Genomic DNA, 21,196 nt, shown 5'->3' on the forward strand with positions numbered 1-21,196 from the left:
GCGCGGACGCCAGCCGTGAGGCGGCGGGTCCCCTCAGCCGCGGCCCGTCCTCTCGGTCCCCTCGTCTCCGGCGGGTCCCCTCAGTTCCACCGGATCCCCTCTCGGCGCCACCGCTCCCCTCAGTGCCGCCAGACCCCCTCAGCCGGTGGGGGTCCCCTCAGCGCCGTCGGGTCCCCTCAGCTCGGTACGGACCGGCCCCGAGCCGCCGGGGGTGAGGCGGCCACACGGGGAAGGAGTTGGGTGTCGTGGCCTTTGTTGTCTTATTGCCGCCTTACTTGCCAAACCTGCTTCTCGTTGTACGGAAAGCAGCGCTGAATAGTTGTTTTACCCTCTAAATTTTATTAGAGTCACCGCTAAAGTGGAGCGGCAAGGTCTGTGTATAACCAAACCACACAGCCGTCCCCACAGGGTTTGTGTAGCACAATAATATAAATGAGCTGTGTTAGACTTGAATGGAAACATAATCATTCACAGTCTGGGCTGGAAGGAGAAACCTCTTTATTAACAGCAGAAGAATGTCAATGAATGGGGAAAAATGCTCAAGACTGTTCAAGTGGAGCCTGAGTCATTCTAGAAGGCCACAGCAGTAACACTGGGACTGCCCAGGCCCTCTGCGTTTCTTTTATCTCTACTTCCCTTAGTGCCTAATTTCCAGATGCCACAGCCCAGCCCTCAGTGCTCCTGTCATGATCAGTAATTGTGTATGGGATAACTGCAGTGAGACTCTTTGTCTTGTTCCTGTCTGAGTTTGGTCACTGAATCATTTGCAAATCACCTCTAGCATTAGAAAATTCAACAAAAATTGTTTTTTGATGCGAAATCTCTTCTGCCAGGGAAGTGGTGACGCACAGCTGGATCCATGTCCAACAGCATGGAGAGGCGGGTGATGAAAGCCCTGGGACTGTGTGGTGAGTCACAACAAGAGAAAAACATCATTTTAGCATAAAGTATTTCATTATTTACCCTGCAAGGAGTGCCATTTGTACAGTAGCTATTTCGTGTTAGCACTTTGTTATGAGAATTGGCTGGATTGTTAGTCTTGCATTGTTCTGCCTTGGTGGATTGCTTTCCTCTTTGGAAAACAGAAAACCCAGGCCTTTCTCATTCTCCTTGGTCACACTAAATGGACAATGCGGGCATGGCACAGCAGAAGATGTTCCCTTCCCAGTTCTGTGTAGAATGTGTGCTTTTGCTGTTGCCACAAATAAGGAAACATATGTGTCTTGGCCTAAGTAAGGCCCAGGGTAAGTTATCTTTTTTTCATTTTGTAGAACAGCACACATTAAATGCCCATTAGAAAAGCTAGCACATGTATTCTGAAATTTAGCCCAACATGAACATAACTGAAGATCCTGTCTGAAACACCTGCATGACTTTACTCTGGAAATTGTGGAAACGATGAAGCAGACTGTAACAAGTATGGGTACTCAGTATGTCACCCCAAGTGTGAATGTACATGTGTATATATTTACATTTTTACGTTTGATTTATTTTGTCATGGTGATCCGCTTTCCATGAGCTTTTTGAGAGTCACAATGAGGACTCGTGATGCAAGAAGCAAACCATCCTTTTTCAGCAGCTGAACATCATATTGGATGTTTCAAAGCAGTGTGGCTTCAAGAGCAGAGATGCTGCTCTGGTATTAGGGTACTGCAACATATCCAAAATAAATAGGATCTAAATCCTATAAGAGAAACTCACAGTATTTCCTGCCTTCAGAGATAAAGTTCACAGGAGAAAATTATTCCAAGGTCTGAAGCCTCAAGCTGTTGGGCTCTCTGTGGCTGACAGCTCAGTTTTGGAGGAGTGCCAAGCTAATGCAGGAATGCAAGTGGGATGGTGCTGGTAAAAATGTAACTGACTGCACTAAGGAAAGAAAGGTGTAAACTGCCCGGAGCTTTAAACATAGCCCAGAGATTACAGCTCCCAGAGCCAAACCTGGGAATCACAGCACAAAACTGGACACAGTGTTCCCGTGGTCTGGTACAGACCCAGGTGTCTGCACTGCCTGAGTCTGCACCTGAGGGCAGGGCTGCCCAGAGGTCTGATGGGGTTGGAATTACATGTGAAAGCATTTCACTGATAAACAGGTGGTTCCAAGAATTTGAAATACAGAGGCTGTGAGGTTTTGTTTGGTGCCAGCAGAAGGGTGCCATGCTGACAGCACTTACACAGTCCCTCCATGGAACAAGGGGAACAATATAGCTGTCATTTCAGTTGCTGTCTCTGTATTGTGCTGGGGTGTTTTTTCTGTGGGTGTAAAAGCACAAGGATTTTACAGATGTCCCACAGCTGACCTCTGGAGGGAGGCTGTGCACCACAAGGATTCTTGTGCTGGTTGGCACTGAAGTCCTGCTAACATCAGTGGGAGCTGGGCTGATGATGGCCTGACTTCAGCTGGAAGGCGTGCTTGAGGGTTGCACGGTTTTTACTTGAGCCTTTTACTGTGCAAGTAATTATCTCTGTTATCCAGCTCTCCGGATTCTGATGCTACCGCAAAAAATCTGCTGTGTGGTGCATTCCGCCTTATTCAGGTTTGCCAGCTTGGGAGAATGACACAAATTTACACATTTGGCTAATTCTGAAAGTCATCTGGAGCGTTTCAGGTCGCTGTGAGTTACACTGAGGGAGCACGAGATGAAATCAGGATGTCAATGTTGCTAAGTGTCAATACACTTCCCTGCCTTGCCCTTCCATAGCACTGTAGTGGGAGTGAAGTGCAGCTGTATTGGGGAGGGGGTGTAACTGCACCCTCTCAAGTCAGGGAAATAGTCTGCTTCTGGAAAGAACAGGGAACTTCTGGGGATGATCTTTGTTTCACGCAGCAGCACAGCCACCCCAGAACTGTGCTGGGAGGTACCACCTGCTATTCCTTGTGCTATATGTGTCTTTCCTGGGCTCTGCTGTTTCTGGTTTTGATGCCACTCTATGAAGTTGTTAATATCAACTCAGATCAACACAAAACCTGCTACACTGATTTTGCTTAACTTGTTTGCTCTTCTTTGTAGTCCTTCTGTAATTGTTCACTGTCAAAAACAATGCTCATTCTTTCTACCAATTAATATGCACTCTTGGGAATAAACCTTTGCATAGAAGGGAAAGTCCATGACATAACTTTTAGCTCCCTGATACTGTGTCCTTGGAGAAGAGACCTGGGGGGAAAGCTGTGCCTCCTTTGGGGTGGTTGTTTTCAAGGGAAAAATTAACTTTTTTTTTCTATCACCATTTCCTATGAGGGTCTCTTTCCTGTTCAGCCCAGGGATTCTGAAATCATTCCTGCTACTTTTTTTTAGTCATGTTTACTTGTCTAATGCTGTGCCTTGGAACACATATAACTCAGTGGGAGGACTCCAGATGACTTTCAGTGGGTTGTTCTGTTAATAATTGAAGCTCTGACTCTCCCTTGATTAGTTCTTTATATGCAGATCATGTTAAAAAGCTGAAGGGAAAGAAGAAAGATAATAGTGTTATAGCTGTTTTTCACTTAGCTTCTACTCTGATGAGTTAGACAGCGATGAAAATACAAACTGCCTTTATTTGTCCCATTGGTTCTCACCCAGCCTGTCACTGTACCCTCTTTAAAATCTTGTGCACTGCAGCTTCTTAGTTTTCAAGGTGAAAGAATAGATGTTCTGGAGCCTTGCTTATCTGATGTTACAGGAGGCTACTGAAATATTAATCACTTGCTTCACCCCGCACAGAGCAAATAAAGGAGGAGTTTTCAATTGGAAGTTATTTTGCATCTGCAGGGCAGATCTGGTGGTGCTGGCTCTGAGCAACTTAGGGCAGTAGCTTTTAGAAATGTAAACAGAAGGGAGACAGTGCAATGAGAAGTGACGTTGTTTTTGAGGCACAGAGAAGCTCCTGTACCCTGGCCCTGATGGAGAAACATCTGGGTTTCAAAGCTGCTTGTGGAGTTCAGTGCTACTTGTTGTGAAGAAGGGTAATCTGCACTAAGAACAGATAAGAGCATGAAAGCAATGCTTCCAGAGTAATGTAAGGCTGCTGAAATCCCTGAGGTCAAGCAGGGAGAATTCCTATACAAGAAATCCATTGGTTCAGTTGGAATAAGCCTTGCTCCTGTTCCCTTGCTTGGCCTTGCTCAGTCGTGGTTAAATGAGGAGAGGGATGATAATCATCTGATTATCTTGCTGTGGAACAGTTGGGAGCCCAGGCCTGTCCTCTTGCCAATGCCAGCTCCAGGGATGGGTCCAGCATTTGGAAAGTGTGCAACATGTTACGTCTATCTCCAAGAGGTGCAGTGGCTGTTCCACTGCTGAGTGTACCAGGAGAGAACCTGGAATAACCAATTTGTTTGCTCATCCCAGCTGCCCAATTACCCAAAAGCATTAACTTTTCTCAGTAATTAATTTAACATATTAAAAATGACTTCCAGGTATAGGATGCAATTTCTGGTTCAGACCAAAAAGGGTTGACCATGTCAACTTACAGCAGAGTCTTTGGTTTGATATGGGAGAGCTGGCATGGGGAGGCTAAAGCTCCACGCTCCTGCCCTGTATCTACCAGTGTCACCACAGTTGATTCCAGCTGTTCTGGGATCTTTTGGTCCCAGAGTTCTTGGATTTCGTGCCATGCCACAATCAAGCCAAATTTAAAACTGTATATGTGTAAACCAGTAATCTTTTCCACAGCAATTAGTAGGAGACTGTTAATGAACCCACCATGTTCAATTACTCTCATAGATAAAAGTTTCCCTCTTCTTGTTAATAGATACTTCATCAGACCCTATTCCTTATAATGTAGCAAAACCAGAGCTCCAGGCTGAATATGTTTTTTCCGAGCTCCAAGAATACTGATATCTGTCACCTTAGGTTAACACATTGATTAATCCAGACATCAGATAAAAGATAGAGTTTATTTAGGATTAAATACTCATTTATAAATAAATGGAATATGTGACTTATTTTCCGAAGTGTTTTTGATATATTGGCTTTGCTACAGATTCGTTCAGAACACCTGGAAAAGGACTGAACTGTAGTTAGCCAAGACACTGTTCCCATATTACAACTTTATTATTAATAGTATCATAGAATGGTTTGGGTTGGAAGGGACCTTAAAGAGCATCCATTTCCAACCCCCTTGCCATGGGCAGGGACACATTTCACTAGACCAGGTTGCTCAGAGCTTTGACACTTTGGCTACAGCCACTTAACTCCATTCAAAGTATTTCAGGGTCCATTGCTCATTCCTAACTTTTCCATAACCTCTCCCTATCACCTCTAAATAAATGGCTGCTCAAGTTTCTACAACTAAGGTCTTTTCATCTCTGCTGGAATGACTTCAGGTGTACAGTTGCCCTGTAGGATGTGCTCCATTTTGTCTGCATCGTGTCTGTAACACAACACCCTGCTATTGCAGTAGAAAAAGCTGCATTAAATTTTCTAGGCAATACCTAAAGCAGTGTAAGTGGCCTTTTTTTTTCACACAGGAGAGATAAAGTTACCTAGACAAATGATTTAATTTTACTCAGGGTCCTGTGTGCTTTTCCCTATGAATCAGTGGCAGTTTTGACTAGGGAGACCCTCCAAAGCTTGTATTGGTTAATTGGTGTCATTATAATGCCTGGGGGCATTAAATTCAGCTCTGAATTTCACATTTTGAAAACTGCCTCACCCAAGCAGGCTATGCAAGTTTTACTTTACTCAGAGCATAAGACAAAACAGAATCCATCACAACAGTGGGGAATAAAGCACACACAAACACAAGTGCCTTTTCCTTCAGCTTTGCCACCATGTAACGGGCCTTGGGCGCAGGAGAGGTTAAAGCGTCTACCATGGCATCCACAACCTCGTGGCCATTAGTGCTTCCTTCACTGAGAATGCTGTTGAAAAAGTTTGCCCGCTCCTGAACGTACTCCTTGTTGTAAACAGCCTTTTCCTCCTCGCTGAGTTCGCTCCAAATCTCCTCGGCGCTGACCGGTGGCTGGATTCTCGTGGAGCGCGCGTAATTTCCTGGCTGAATAATACAGACCTGGGAGCAAGATGTAAAACTTAGCAAGATGCAATCAGTCATTGTGAATTCAATTAAATCCCACAGTCAATGAAACAGATCAAAAGCTTTCTGCAGATAGATTTCTTCCGGAAAATGCTGCTCTGTTGAAATTTTAACCTTTGAAACTTGACTGAAATCAAAATGTATTCCCGTGAAACGTTTAAGATTGCAGAGGTGCTTTATTCTGACTTCCTCATTTCACTCTGATGTTAATGTTCTTGTTTTGACTACTCAGCACACCCTCACAGAATGCAATAGTGCATCTTTGATTTTTGTAGAACGCTTAATGGTATAAATGTTTTGACAATACTGAGACAAAGCATTTCAGTATGACTTTGATGTCTCCAAAGTGGAATACTTTGGATTTTTCCCTCAGTGGAGAATCTTGAAATTGATAATTTTTTGGACCCAATTTGGGACAAAAGGAGATGTCAAAAAAATTTAGAAGGTCCTGGGGAAAGAAGTGCTGTTTTCCCCAAGTAGGTGTAATTAAAAGTAAACTAGGTCTTGTCAGCCAAGTACAGGGGGGACCAAAGCTCCTGGTCTGCCTCTCACTGAAGTTGTCAGCAAATTTCTGTGGGTTTGTGCACATGTAGATTTAAATTGAGAGCACACAGGTCCTTTGCTGCTCTGCCTGTTTTCTTTGTGTGTGTTGTTTCTGAGGCTTCTGGGGAATTTCGGAGCAGGCTGAGCACTCACAGTATCCATGCTTTCCCTCAGTTAGCAGCAGGCTTGTTCAAACTATTTGTAGATATGCAACATTAAAAGCTCCATGGCATTTGACTGACCTGATTTCTACAGAGTGTAACACAAGGTGAGGAAAACCAGTGCTGAGCTGTGTAGGAGACTTGGGGATGTGACAGGCGCTCTCTGGGAAGTCTGTGGTCACATAAAACCTTAATGTCTCCAATCTGCCACCCAGCCCATCTACCACAGCTCCCACCTGGGTGTCAGTGCTGGCAAGGGGCTGCTCTCAGCCTGCAGGGCACATCTGAAGGGTTGGGGGGCAGATCCTATTCCTGGGGAGCAGGACAAACTCCAGCAGAGAGATGGTGTGCACAGCTGGGGCAGCTTATGCTGCCTCGGGTAGGTTTGTCCCAGGACATCTTTAGGAGTCTTCCCTTTTGGTGCTATTTAGAGAAGTGTCTGTTATCAGCCAAATTAATGCCAATAGCAAACTTCCCACATTTATTGTAAACAAAGGGGGTGTAAAAACTTCCCTTTTTCTGAGTTGGCTAGAAGAGAAGGAGAGATGGTATTTTTTTCCATTCCTTGATTTTCTGTAGCCTTTCTAACGGAAGACAAGTGCTTTGATTGCTGCAGGCAGCCAGCTTGTGTGGCCAGAGTTCAGCCATAGCTCCATCTGTTCCTTGTCACCTCTGTGCAGCTTTCTCCTGAAAGGACAGAGGGGACAACAGAGCAGGGGAAGGGAGCACAGGGAAGCAGGACTGTGTATTTTGAAGACTCTCCACAGGGTAGGTTCTCAGGCAAATGCCAGCCAGCATCTTGCATACAGCGAGAAACAGAAAAATAGCTCTCACGGACGTTCTGGAAATGTTTGTCAGCCTGGCTCACTGTGTGTGCTGGGACTGTTCCAAGGAGGGGAACAGTAAAAATCCCAAAACTATCGAAGTAGCTAACTTGTTAAACTAAGCTCTTCCATGCATTTGAGATTATCCTCAGCTAATCAGCTGAAATCCTCATCATGCTGTGTGGAATTAGGATCCATAAAAATCACTTGCATTTTATAGCATTTTATAGTATTTTGTGTTTATCCACCGGGGTGGTTAATAGGTGCATAGCTGTAATTTTTTTCCAACACAAAGCTTCTGAACAATGCTGTAAATCTGTGTATGTAAAGAGAGCACCAATGTAAACCCTCCAGGGAAGACTTTTAGGGTTTGAGGAGAGTGTTTCAACAGTAGAGTGACTCCAAGGAAAAAGCCTAGTGAAGCTACTTAGTGATCTAAGCCTCAAGTTTGACTATCAGTGTTGCTTAGGCAGGGCACTAAGAGCACTCTTAGAGCCTCTTAGGTTAAGAGAATAAAAACATAATTACTCTGCACAATAATGCCTCTTGCTGTTCTCACAAAAAGGAAGGAGCTTTTAAGCACTGATGTTGTAAGAGAAGAGAAGGAACCCCTCGGGCAGGTGACAAACCCCCTCTTCTCCCTGCACAGCACTCAGGGTCTGGGCTCTTTGCTCCTGCAGCCACCCCAGGGAACATTTGAATTATTTGGTGCTGTTACAAGCTTTGTGTGGAATATGGCAGTGCTCAGGCAGGCCTGTGTCAGGAAGTTTCTCCACTGTAGAGAATGTGGAAAAAATGTGCAAGTTCCAGTGTTGGCACACAAACCTGCTGTCCCACAGCTTCTCAGAACTGCAAACATCACCCAGGCCCGCTGTTCTGTGTGATTTCCAGCTGACTGATAAGCCACAGAGAAACCACCTCTTTCCGAAGGGAAGCTGCACCCATGGATTCAGTTCTGATCTTTATCTTTGTCACTTTGGATGCACAGAGCTTACTTTGCACAAGATTGGATATTATTTTGCATACACTTGTTCCCTTGGCCAAAAATTCCACCTTGTGCTGGTTTGGGGATAGGTCTTTCTCATGTGAAAATGAGTATTAGGAGTAGCATGGAGTTTCACACAAGGTACTTGTTACATCACTCACCTGGACACCAAACTTCTTCATTTCCAGTCTTAGAGCATCACAGAATTTTTCAATTGCTGCCTTGGTCATGGAATAAATGCCATTTCCCAGAGTAAAATAAGCGATGATGCTGGACATGAAAACAATACGTCCTGGAAAGAAAAGAATTCAAATCACATAACTTCACTCTCAGTCTTTAATGTGGAATTGGTTTACCTCAGGCTTTGAGCTGCTAATTCTGTGGTATTTACGAGGCTGCTTTACTGCAGAGTGTGCCAAAGCTGGGCAGTGTGAGCGTTCGGTCCCCAGCACAGAAGTGCACTCAGCTCTGTAAGCAGAGAACTTCACACAAAAACCTGCCCTCCTTCCATCTAGTGACAGATGCTGGACCAGCCAAAGTTTAACACACTCCCAGCGTGCTGCTTATTCCTTCTGAGATAGGATGGAAAAGGTGGAAACAAAGCAGTCCCCTAAAAACTTTAGACTGAAAAGTAGTAATAAAACACTGCACTAGTAAGAAGAAGACTGCAAAGGAGAGGAGAGGAGCAGATGATTTTCCCTGAGCTGGATATATGGTTACTAATACCATTTTTCCTGTGCTAATGATGTCTCTGCACTGAGACACGCCTTTATAACTGTGCACACGAAGTCAAAGTCAGACTGAACACTGATAAGCCTCACCAAGGAAATGTGACTTGACAAAATGTGTGCAGCATTACACTGCTTTGTTATAATTTCCCTGATCTGTGCTGCTTTCCCCCCTTTATAGCTCCTGCTGAGCGCCGGCATGACCTTAATAGCAGAGATTTCTGATCTGAGGCACTGGGCTGTGCTTCCTTTCCATTGTTTACTTGTCAACTTCTGTCACATAGTCATACATAGAGTATGGAATGTGTGAATGTGGATATGTAAATACCAGAGGTGAGGGTGAAGGTGGCCTTGTCTCTAACAAAGCAGAGAATGCAGCTGCACTCCTGTTGCTGCCACAGATGCAGATACATCTGGGCCCCAGGTCTGACCAAAAGGAATAGGGTTGTGGGATATCAAAAGGGTGTCATGGGAATGCTGTGAAATCTGTCATTTTGAATTAGGTTCCCTGCCTTCCTACATAGTGTCCTGAATAAATCTTACACACAGTAAGAGGAAAAGAACTACCAGCTTGCTGATCAAGATGCTGCATCAGCTGACTTGGCAGGCTGGAAAACATATGGCGAAATGTTGCTCCTCTCAGGGTAGGACGCTTAAGTTCTAGGCTGGAGGGCAATACCTCTCTTTACAGGTACTAATAATCTTGAAGTTTTTCTTGGAATAGCTGCCCATCCTAAAATGGCAGCAAGCCGCTTCCTTCAGGGTGAGTGATGGTAGAACAGCCTCTGCCTCCTTTGTCCAGTAGCCAAGTTATTTGGGGCCCACATCCAGGATGGAAGACACATCATTTCCCTTCTCTCTTTGCCTCAGGTAACTGAAACCCAGCTTTTCCAGGAGAACACACTAACATTTGTAATTCAGGCTTTTCTTTTGGAGAGGTCACTTGCTCCCCCAAGAACATGAGCTTTAGCTGTCCTGGCTGTTCCTGCAAGGAAGGAGACAGGAAACCTTGGGTTTTTCCTAAAAGTGCCCTGGCCTCCTCTCCTGCATAGGTGGTGCTTGAAAATGGAGTGCAGGCAGTTAATCAAGGCAGCATTGACAGCCAGGGGTGAGATGCAGAGTGCTCCTCTGAGCTGTGTATGTGCAGCCATCCAGACCTCAATCTTCTAAAAGTTTATGCATGTACTTAATATCATACACACAATTAGTCCTCTTTGCTTCGAAGTAACCCCGTGCAATTCAGGAAGTCAGAGAAATGCCTCTGGTGGATCAGCATCACAGAGTTTTAGCAGTAAGCAGGACATCACAGGAAAAAAGGGATGTCTCCCTGTGTAATGGCCACATAACACACTCACTGGGTATATACAATAGCACATTCTTTTACAAAAACACATCCAGCTCGCAGTATTTAAAGGCTTCTTTCTTCTTGTGTCAGAATATCATTAACCAAAGGCAACCAAGCAGAAAGAAGCAGAGTAGCCAGAAAGAAAAGGGGATGCTTTTATCTTACCAACAGTTTGTGTAGCAGTGACATCTGGGGCTTCCAGATGAGACCCAGTCCTTCCTGTGCCTGATGCTGCACACACAGAGCACAAGTCCTCATCTCTTAGAGCTGATACACACAAGCTAAGCAACAGTGGGAGAAAGGAAAAGGGTATCCTCTTTCCCAAACACAGATGGAGACAGGTAGGGAACAAACTGCAAAGCAATTGAGATGTGCTGCCATGCTGGAGAGGGTTATGAAACCATTTCTTCTCAGAAGAAAGGATAAAGCCCACGTGTGTGGAGGTCCATGCAAACGCATTTATCCCACTGGATACCTGTGTCTCTCTGTGTATGACACTGTTTCACATACTTGAAGTCTCCTGCCCAAGGTCACAGAGAGGATCTTGCTAGACCTGGAACTGGAAGCTGGATGTCTCTAGTTCACCTCTGCAGGGTCATCCTTTCTCTCCTAATTGCCAAACAGTAAAATAGTAAAGCCTAAGTAATAACATTAAGCAGTTCATTGGATCTTTGTGTTTTCTCATTGTCAGTGCTTACAAAGTCTTGCCTGGGCTTAGTGATCTCCTGTAAACATTTTTCCTCTCTTTTTTTGAGTCAAACACTGAGACAAATCCTTATTTGTAAATACTTCAGTGTACTGCAAAGACAGAATCTTTAAGGATATTTTTTGCCCTTATGACTTTACCCTCTTTTCAGGATCAAGTTGCTCTTTCAGGCCACACAGAAGGAGGCTGTCATTTCAGTTCAATGAGAGACAATTAAAGCTGCTTTTATAGATGCTACATTACCCTGATTATAGTAAGCTAATTATTCTACAACTCTAAATAACAGTGGATTAGCATTACCCTTGTATTTCCTTAGAAGGGGAAGAAATTCCAGGGTTGTCCTGATGCTCCCAAGGAGATTCACATCTGCAAATTTTTCATATGTCTCCATAGACAGCCACCCTGTCTCACCAAAAGTTGATATTCCTGCATTGTTGACAAGCCCCCAGAAACCTGTGGAAGAGAAATGTCTCAACAAGCGTCTTTAACTGAGAAACAACCACCACTAGAAAACAAAGCAACTCTGGTGATTTGGACCCTCGGAAACAACCATATAGTTGTGTTATATTTTTGTCTTTTCTGCTTGTAAGCGCAGGCATGTTTTGTTTAATGAAGGAATGCAATTGTGGCCATTATCTGGACTACATGGAATGGTTTGAGTTGGAAGGATCCTTAAAGATCATCTAGTGCCACCGCCCTGCCATGGGCAGGGACTCTCAGTGCTATTTAATAATCGCTCACTTTATAGTCATCTTAAGTTATTTATGAGTAATATGATCTGGGAGACTAAATCTTACTGACAGTGTGGTGTGCCATGATATTTTAATTACTTTAATCCCACTGTGTGCTATGAGCAGCTTTGTGAAAATTATATTAAGCAGTCTAAAGGCTAAGGGGTACTATTTTCAAAGTGACCGACTAATTTAGGAGCCTAAGTCTTGGATCCTTTTCTAGGATTTGAGCTTTGATTCCTTCTGAAATCAGCCAGAATCAGGTACATGGGTGCAACATTGGGTAATCAAGCAAGGTTAGTGGCTACAGTGTTTTTTAAATTTTGTACCCTTAAACAGCTTTATTACCCACATAACGACAGGTTTTGGTGCTAAGGAGCCCCACCCTTTCAAACACAGTAAGATTTCAGCATTTACAAGCAGAAATTTATTGGCAGCAAAGCTTGTTCTGACAGATCTCTGTGACAGAAAGTTTGAAGCCCTTTAGCCCAAAGCCACAGCACATTTCATGTGAGCCGTGCACAGCGTTAACAAGCTCAGCTGCTGGAAATGCCTGTCTGTTGAAGTGAGGAGTGCTCAGGTTGGAGCTGACATGCTGCCTAAATGCTGATCAAGCCATGCTGACTTTCCATGCCTTCACAGCACAGATCTGTAGATGTACAGTTTTGAAAACATTTGTGTTTTCATCCTCAAATCCTGACTGGCAGCGTTTCTGGGGTGACCAGCAGCATAACTAAGGAGTACCCAGGGCAGCCTGACCTGCACTGAAACAGCTGCATTCGCAGCTTAGTTCTGCCAGCCTTGACAACTGGCTCAGATATTTCCTTCAAACAATTCTTATGTGTGTGTCTGAGGCAAAGGATTGTTTTGCCATGCCTTCTGCAAATCTCTCAGCCTGGGTTTCTGGGGGGCAGAGCAGGTTTCAGTGCCTCTCTGCCTTCCTCTGGACACAGAGTCTGGGGCAGGGGTGTGATGCTGACCCAGCTGGAGCCTTCTGGACCTGTGGTAGCAGAGTTATTCTCAGGGGACGTTTGATCACCCAGGAGAAGGCACTGCAGAGATGCTTGGGCTGAAGCCTTTTCTTTCTGATCTCCTCTGACAAAACTACTGCAATGATTCCATGGTATCTTGGTCCTTCCAGAGCCCTGCCAAGAACTGCCAACACCAGATTTCGCTCACAACAATAGTTAAAGCTGAAACAGAAAACTTTTTGAATTAGTCTGTAAAGCAGACCTCTGTAAGCTTTTCTAACATATACACATTATTTTATTACCTAATCAAATTGGTGTTTAAACAGAGAAAGAAACAAAGTTCTTTTAGTTAACATCTCATTTGCAGAGCAAAACACTCAAGATCTGGAATTTACCAGAGAGAACTTGGATAACTCTGTCCTCCAGAGACTAAATCACTATTCTGCAGCCTGTCACACAGCAATCCTGGATGTTGCACCTCTCTTGTAACTTTAGATACAGATGGACTGATGCCCTAGTAATGCAGCAGTTTTGTCTGTACTCGTTTCTTTTCCATGGCCCCAAATGTCAGCAGACAGAGGAGAGGAAATGGACCAAAAAATTGGCCACTGGAATTGGGCACCTTACACTTCCTTCTTCCCCCTACCATTGCCCTGTTGTTCCAGACCTTTCCATCATTCTCTAGCTTTATTTTCCTTCTTAAAACAGAACCAGCCCCATGGGACTTACCTCCCAGAAATGCTTCAAGATCAATGGATTAGAGTCCTCTGTAAAAGCTAATTTTCAATATTTTTTACTTGCACATGATCCAATCTGCAAATGGATCGAGTTGCTGCACCCCCCATCTGTGTCTGCTCAAGGCTGGAGGTCTCTGTACTCAGGGTTATTTTTACATAACCCAACTCTAACACAACACAAACTAAAGCCTGGCATCACTGTAAAAGCTGTTCCCTGTTATCTTCAGCTTTACCTTTTCTAATTAAAGAAGTTATTTTCCTTCTGCCACTGCACCCTGTGCAGCACAGCAAGAACACTTGCTCCAGATATCCCTGAATTCATTAGGGCTTCAGGAACACAGCCATTAAACTTCAGACAATTGATTTTCTTCCTCTGAACTGTGAAACACAGAATTTAGCTTGCAAGGCTTAAGTTTTCTCTCCAGCCTCCTGTGCTTCAAAGCCTCCAGGTGGTCAGTGTTGGGCCCAGCCTGTGTGTATGAACTGAGTTCACAGAATAATGGCCCCTTCCTTCTCCACGGCAGCCAAATCAAAAGCCAAGAGGAGAAAAGCTGGCCTGAGTTAAACTGAAACAGATTTTTGTGAAGAGAAGATTAAGTAAAACATAAAAACACATTTTGCTCAGGGTCAGCTCAAAACATTTTGTTTGCCCTCAAGCAAAACATATCATTTCTTTGAATGTTTTGGCATTCCTGAATGGGAAATGTTTTGATATTTTCCAGAATTTTTCCTGCCACTTTGTTTAGTTGAACCAATTCTCAAGATTCGACCCAAATAACAAACAGTTCATTATTCCCTTTTTCCACTTCCTTAGAATATTTCCTACCTCTTAAGAAACAATCTGCCCAGCTCTGTACTCAGGGTAGTTGAATTTGCTTTGGTCCTTCTTTTCTGAAATGTTTGTGGTAAAAATCAGTGCTGTAAATGTGTGTACAAAATATATTCTATATTTGCTTAGACAAAAGCAGCTCAGGTAACCTACGAAATACAGATGGAAATCCAGAAGGACAAGGTACAAGAATCAAACAGCTGAAGGAGGGAGACGTCACATTTCCTCAGTGTCCATGCACAGACGCTTTAGGAAAAAGCAGCTGATGTTTGGTGTGTCAGACTGTCAAAACAGAACTCATTCCAAGCCCAGTTTAGGAAGAGGGGTGTTAGACTATGCTACAGCAGGCAGGGAATAAATAAACTGGGAAGCAGGACTGGATGTCGGAAAGCAGGATGTCAAAGAGATTTCCACTGATTTCCATGCTGGGAAAATGGATCCCAAGGACAAAGATTAAAAGATACATCCATGAATCTAAAGAACCACTTTAGGAAACCAAACTGAAGATTAATGAGGCTTTCAGGAGAAGGACAGTAGCTCTCACATAAGCTCCCTAAAAATTTCTACTTCGTGACACGCTGACCAAAAGGAACATATCAGAAGTCCTTTTTTAGGCCAAAGATGTACCTGATGTTTTTCCAGAAACTCTTAAAAAGTCCTGCTCCTATTCAAGTCAGTCGAGCTGTGTGCTTCCAAAAGCTTTTGAAAATCAGGCTCTTTCTGTGCACATGCCAACACACAGCTAATACCTGAATTAGGCCAGACTCCCTAAACTCTGACAAGTATACTTGGCATCACTGATCTTTGGAGCTTCTCATCTAAACCTGAGCCCATGTGAGAATGACGGGCTCTCTCCTGATAGATTCCAAACCCATACTAAAGGAAACTAGCCAAAGGAAGGAAACATTTGCCATGTTCCCAGTGAAAAATGAAGAGAGGGAACAACCCCCTCCATCCGTGGCAATGCAGGATGGTAGCAGGCCAGATGAGACTCCTGAGTTTTATTTATGTACATTCATGAGTCACCATCCTTCGTATGGAATATTATGCTGTGGTTGTCTTCATTGCAAGGATGAGTCTATTTGTATAGGGAATCTGGGCTAAAATATTGTACCATGGCTGAATTCCATGAATATAAAATCTTAATTAAGTGGAAGACAGTACTTAATAACCTTGGAGTAGGAGGTAGGACTAAAACTAATATCCCTCCCTTCCAGCTAGCTACATATCACCCACTCACAACAGCCAAGAAAAGGAGGAGAAATTCCTGCCTGAAAGAGAAGAAAATCAGAAAAATTCTGAGGTGTGCTGTAGAGCCTAAGAGAGTTACAAATCAACATGCTCCAAAGGCCTGGTCTACTTCATATTGACTTTAATGTGCACAAACTTTCTTCTTTCTAAGCAAGAAAGGACTCTAAATACTTTAGAAATTCATCTTAATGGGTGCACAAGCCATAAAAACAACCAAAGAAAAAAGAGGGCACCAGAGCCAGCAGCTTCATGGAGCAACAGTTACTTGACTCTAGAGAATGAGTTACATAGCACAGAATTGATCTGCCGTCCTTTCAGATCTACATAATTTCACAGTTCAGAATAGAGCAAATATTTATAGGGAAACAAACCGTGAAGTGGCAGAATACCCAGCTAGGTGCGTTACCAGTAGTTTGGATTTCTGCTCTACCAGCAAGTTAGTCCTGAACTGTGGATTCCAGGGTCTACAGGACAGCATGAACATGACACTGCGTGTGAACACGACACAGCACAGGCTGTCAGAATTATAGGATAAATCATCTCAAACCCAGAGTTTCAGGTGACCCGGCCCCCATGGAGCCTGTAAGGGCTTTTGTGAGTCATCTGTGTTGTGTCTGCAGGTTGACAAAAAGCCTGAGAGGGGAGGCCTCTTACTCTTAATCAGATAAGGTCAAGATCAACCATAAATACACGCACTTAAGGAGCGGCGCCTTACTTCACTTCTCATTTCATCCCCTTCCCAATGTGCAGATGAGCCAGGCGGGCAGAGGCCTTGCATTTCATTATTGCTCTGCCTGCTTTATTCTCCACTTTTATGCCCTGTGTGAGCAGGAAGTATTTGTCTGTAATTCTGAGGGAAACAGCCTGAGGAATGTGCTCTGCGCCAAGTGATCCCCGGAATCGCCCTGGGTGGCTCTCGCCCTGCAGCCCCAGCGGGAAAGGAGGTTCTGTGGCCCCATCACCTGCGCTGTGTCACGTGTTCTGAAGGGATAACCCAGGATTTAGGTTGTCTGCAATTATTCTGAAGCTAAATCTATCCATTCCCCGGGGTGCACTCTCCCTGCAGGGTGTGTAATCGACAGGTTTCCCTTTCAGTAACCCTTCCAGGGACTAGCCTGACCAACCTCAAGTGGCTCCGAGAAGCAGCTGCTCTGGTATGGCACGGGCGCTGCCCTCGCTGCACTTCTTCTACTTATTTCCTCTTTCCACAAGTCTTGCCCAGAAATCCATCACGTTCCCACCCCTCTACGCCTGCACAGCTGTTCTGCGCTTCCTCTGCCGTTCCCTCCTGTGGGATACCTGCAGAGGGGATTCGGGGACGCTGCACTCGGGGAGTTCCTCTCCTGGTGGGAAGGCGAAGCTGTACAAAAATCGCACCCGCTGTACAAAAATCGGACAAGCCCCAGTTTGTGTACACACCGAGGCATTTTTTAACACAAAGTATTGTTGCTATTACCCACAGCGGTAACTGCAATTAGCACCATCAGCGACGGCGCTCCCCAGTCCAGCAGTCCCGGGCGAACCGAGCCGCCGTCTTGGGGACCCCGTGGTCTCTGAACCCCCGGCGGCCGCCCCGCCCCCCCCCCGTCCGGCCTCACCTCTCTCGGGGAGGTGGCTGAGCACCATCTCCTTGGCCTCCCGCACGTCGCGGGCGCGGGTCACATCGAGCCGCAGGACGCGCAGCCGGCCGGGCTCGGCCGCCGCCTCCCGCTGCAGCCGCCGCGCCCCGTCCCCGCCGGGGCAGAGGCAGCCGGCGAACACGGTGAAGCCCAGGCGGTGCAGGCGGAGCGCCAGCAGGTGCCCGAAGCCGCTGTCACAGCCCGTGATGAGCACGGCCCGCCCGGCCGGCTCCAGCCGCGCCGCCCCGCGCCGCCACCGCCGCGCCAGCGCCAGCGGCAGCAGGAACAGGAGCAGGAGCAGCAGAGGGGCCGCTGCCCACATCCCGCCCGCGCCGCCACAGCCCCGCCGTCTGGGACAGAGGGAGGGATGGAGCGCCCTCCCCTCTAGCCCGGCATCTCCTCCCAGCCCGACTTGCCCTCCCCGGCATCTCCTCCCCCGGGCAGCGGCCGCCCGCAGGCACCGCCCTCGCTCCGCGGGCGTGCGGGGTGTCCGCTCCCTCTGAGCGCCGGTGGGGAGCCGGAGCGGCGTCCTGGAGGAGCCCGAGGCTTGGCAGGGGTCTGTCCCCTCTGGAGTCTCTCCCCACTTTTAGTTTCGAGCAGAAACGCGCGGGCTGTGAGCATCGTGCCATGGGCACCTGGAGCTGCGCCGGGGAAAGGGAGCTGGGCTGTGCCGAGATCCGCTTGCATGGACAGTTCAACTTCTCTGCTCAGCTGGGTTTTATACCGCCCCAGTGCTACAGCCTGGCCGCAGGGCATGAGATGAAAGCAGCATGAGTGTTTCTAATCGGTCAGATGGGGATTTCTAATACAGCTGCACTATTATGTTACAGTCGCTATATGTTACGTTTTATGTTACATTATGGTATTAAACCGATGTGGGGTTTTCATGGCTCAGGTCTGTGTTTGCTGTTATCTCAAGGGTGCCTACATTACTCCATGGTGGAGGAAAATGTCTGCTTCTTGTAGGCTAAAATGACAGTTACACACTGCTGAAAAAGAGATCCCCGAGAGCTAAAATTACAGGAGAAATTTAATTAGGCAGTGCTTACTCTGCCCTTTCTTTTACGTGAGCAACTCTCCAAGCAGCTATTGAAAGGGATACTATGTCATATCTACCTCCTCTAAGTAAAATGAAATGACTGAAAGAAACAGATGCCTTTATTAATTGTGATTTAAAGTTGGCTTGTGAAAAATATAGAGGGGCCAGAGTCATTCATTGACATACAAGCAGTTGCAGAGGAAGCAGGAGGCCTTAACACACAGAGGGATGGTCCAAATATTTACCTGAACTGCATCCCTGTAGCAGCCTTGTTCATATTTAGTGAACAACCTGTACCTGGTTGTGGCAGAGGGGTTTCTGAACTGCTGGTGCCCTGCTGCCCCTGAGTCTCCAGAAATGACATTGTCTCTGCAATCAGCTGTGTTTCGTGTTTGCTTGGGGATACCTTTGCACTGACAGAGAGAGTTTTAATGATATCCTGGGGAGAAAGGGAATAATCATTGTTTGATTTGCTTTTCCATGGACCAAGACATTCCTGTGCCTGTCATCCTGCTGGCTGCACATCTGTCTAGATTTACTTTAAATTGTTCAGTGCTCTCTCTCTCTTCTGCATTGCTCCGTCTCCAAAGGCATTGCATTATAGGACTCGAAGCCTCAAGTGGCTTGGGAAAGGAGGTTGTGCTTTGCTGCTGAGAGACAAAGTAGGACATGAATGGTTAAACCTCAAAGAAGATATCCAGATATTTGTCCTCAGTAGGATTTATTTGACCATGCTCCATCACACTGGGAGATGCTGCCCTCTTTTAGCCTTCAAAAGATCATTCAGTCTTCTGGAAGTACATGAGTCACAAAGTCTTTACATTTAAAAAATAATGATGCAACTCTCCAAATCATGGGAGTTGATAACAGCCTGTCCTGCAGCCAGCTTCCCTGTCTGGTTCCTCCTGGCATAAAAAGACAGGGAGGGATTCCAGATTCACCTCCTCCATACCTCCTGCCCACCTCTGGTCCATCTCTGCCAGTCTCTCCTCTCTCAGCTTTTGTGTCTCGTTAATAACAGGAAGAAAGTTATGGATTACAGCTATGTGCTTCACAGTTAGAAACAACTTCTGGACTATCTAGTCCAGGAAGTGAGGCCACTTAGGTCTACAATGCAGCATATTGGCAGTAAAACTCTATTTGTTGGAATAGTTTTCCTCTGGTTTATAGTATTCTGTTCTCATATAGACACATATGTGTACACACAGGTACTCATGCTTGTGTGGTAATGTGTATTTTGAATTTTGACTGTATTTTGTCTAGTTTCTGAAATCTCTTCCTCAAAACTCCTAAGATTTTATCTCTGTCTTGATCTCTTCTACCTCTTATGCAATTCCAGTTAGTTGTGGATTACCTGCAGCAAGTTTAAGAAAAGGTCTGGATTTTGAGGAAGTCGATGAGGAAATGGAAGATGCTTAGAGCCTGATGGGGATCTGAATGAGATTGCTCCTAGAATATGCCCAGGGATCTTCCACTCTTCCTGAGAGCATTTCTGGGAACAGAAACCTGTGAAGCTTATGCTTAAAGCTTTACACCACCCAATGACTTTCACAGGGTGAAATAACAAGTTGCTGCACTTAAAAACTGAAGAACAAGTTTCCCAGAGGCATCATGATACCGGTTCAGGTGATTAGATAAGCAGATATTCCTGAGGACTGAGTTGCTTGTCTTCCACACATTGGAAAATCAGGTCATTTCCAGAAGTGCCAACTATGGATTTAAGGCATTTAAGATTAGGTTCCTCTGGGAAGGTAATACTGCTCAGATCTTACCAGCTCTATTAGTTATCGGTCTGAAGCAAATTAGATGGGAAAGATGACGCTCTAAGTTTTTTGTTGAGCAGAGAAGTGTTGCCATGTTGTCCCTACCCTCAAAACACAGACTGTTTTTCTAAAGGACTCTCAGTTTCTTCTCAAGGAATGGCTGGAAAGCACCATGATAAAGGAGTGCTGGGATGGGCTGTGTTCCCCTGTTGCACTCCAGGACTTCCAGCTTGATTCCGGGGATGACAGATCTGCTTTTCACTTCGTTTCTGAGCAGAGGGTTGGTGGCTGTGAGGAGCAGGGCTTGCTGTGGGACATTTAAATAATATGCACAGGTCTTTGTCCAGCTTTGCTCCAGTAGAAACCAAGATACAAGGGAAGGGAGGAGATGGTGTAGTTTTCCCCTGCCCTTAACCTCCTTATATTTGTGCCTTTTTTCATGTTCAGTCACCTCTGCTTATTTTACCCATGTTCTTGTTCCTGTACCCTCAGCCTCCATCCCTGTACCCCTCCTGGCAGTCTTATCGCCAGTTGGAGCTGTCTCAGGATTTGCCATCTGCCATTCTCAGTGGTGCCCGCTCTCAGGATTGGGTAGGAGCAATAATGCTCCTTGATGTCTTTCTTACGGCCTCAACTCTCCAGCAGCATGTGCAAGTCATCATTATTTTTACTTTCTGAAGCAAAGATGAAATTCTGCTGTGTTTTCAGGTAACTGCAGAGCCATCCTGGGTTTCACCGGAATCACTTGATGCGAAGTGCCTCTTGTCAAAGCTTCAGAAAAAATGCTGAGAATGTGACAGAGTCCCTCCTAAAAGCTCCAAATAACCAAGAAAACCTAGGAAACAATAAATACAGACCCCTCTTTTATCATTTTAATGCTTCTGGAGCCAGTGTCATGATTTCTGGGGTGTAGGATCAGGATTTCTGGGGTGTAGGATCAGGATTTCTG

General features: G+C 45.4%; 2 protein-coding genes across 5 annotated transcripts in view; one reads left to right on the plus strand and one right to left on the minus strand.

Moving 5' to 3' along the window:
* The window catches only part of PAK5 (p21 (RAC1) activated kinase 5), a 313,912-nt gene that overhangs the window by 150,332 nt on the left and 142,384 nt on the right, over nucleotides 1-21,196 (plus strand). For 2 of the 4 annotated variants that reach the window (XM_027693382.1, XM_027693385.1), the window contains exons 1-2: nucleotides 16-184; nucleotides 834-908. In XM_027693382.1, coding sequence (XP_027549183.1) covers nucleotides 860-908 — 49 coding nt within the window. In that variant the 5' untranslated portion in view covers nucleotides 16-184; nucleotides 834-859. Of the gene's footprint in view, nucleotides 1-15; nucleotides 185-833; nucleotides 909-21,196 lie in introns of those variants that run through there. The other 2 variants (XM_027693383.1, XM_027693384.1) reach the window with 1 other exon arrangement.
* LOC113972386 (D-beta-hydroxybutyrate dehydrogenase, mitochondrial-like) lies at nucleotides 4,858-17,767 on the minus strand. The gene is made up of 4 exons (XM_027693408.1): nucleotides 17,425-17,767; nucleotides 11,608-11,760; nucleotides 8,690-8,820; nucleotides 4,858-5,991 (listed from the first exon to the last, which is right to left on the minus strand). Exons 1-4 carry the CDS (start codon nucleotides 17,765-17,767, stop codon nucleotides 5,644-5,646), a joined length of 975 nt encoding a protein of 324 aa, XP_027549209.1. The 3' UTR covers nucleotides 4,858-5,643.

Source organism: Neopelma chrysocephalum, unplaced genomic scaffold (assembly GCF_003984885.1).
Source record: "Neopelma chrysocephalum unplaced genomic scaffold, ASM398488v2 Primary Assembly neopelma1_91, whole genome shotgun sequence".
NCBI classification, from domain to species: Eukaryota; Metazoa; Chordata; class Aves; order Passeriformes; family Pipridae; genus Neopelma; species Neopelma chrysocephalum.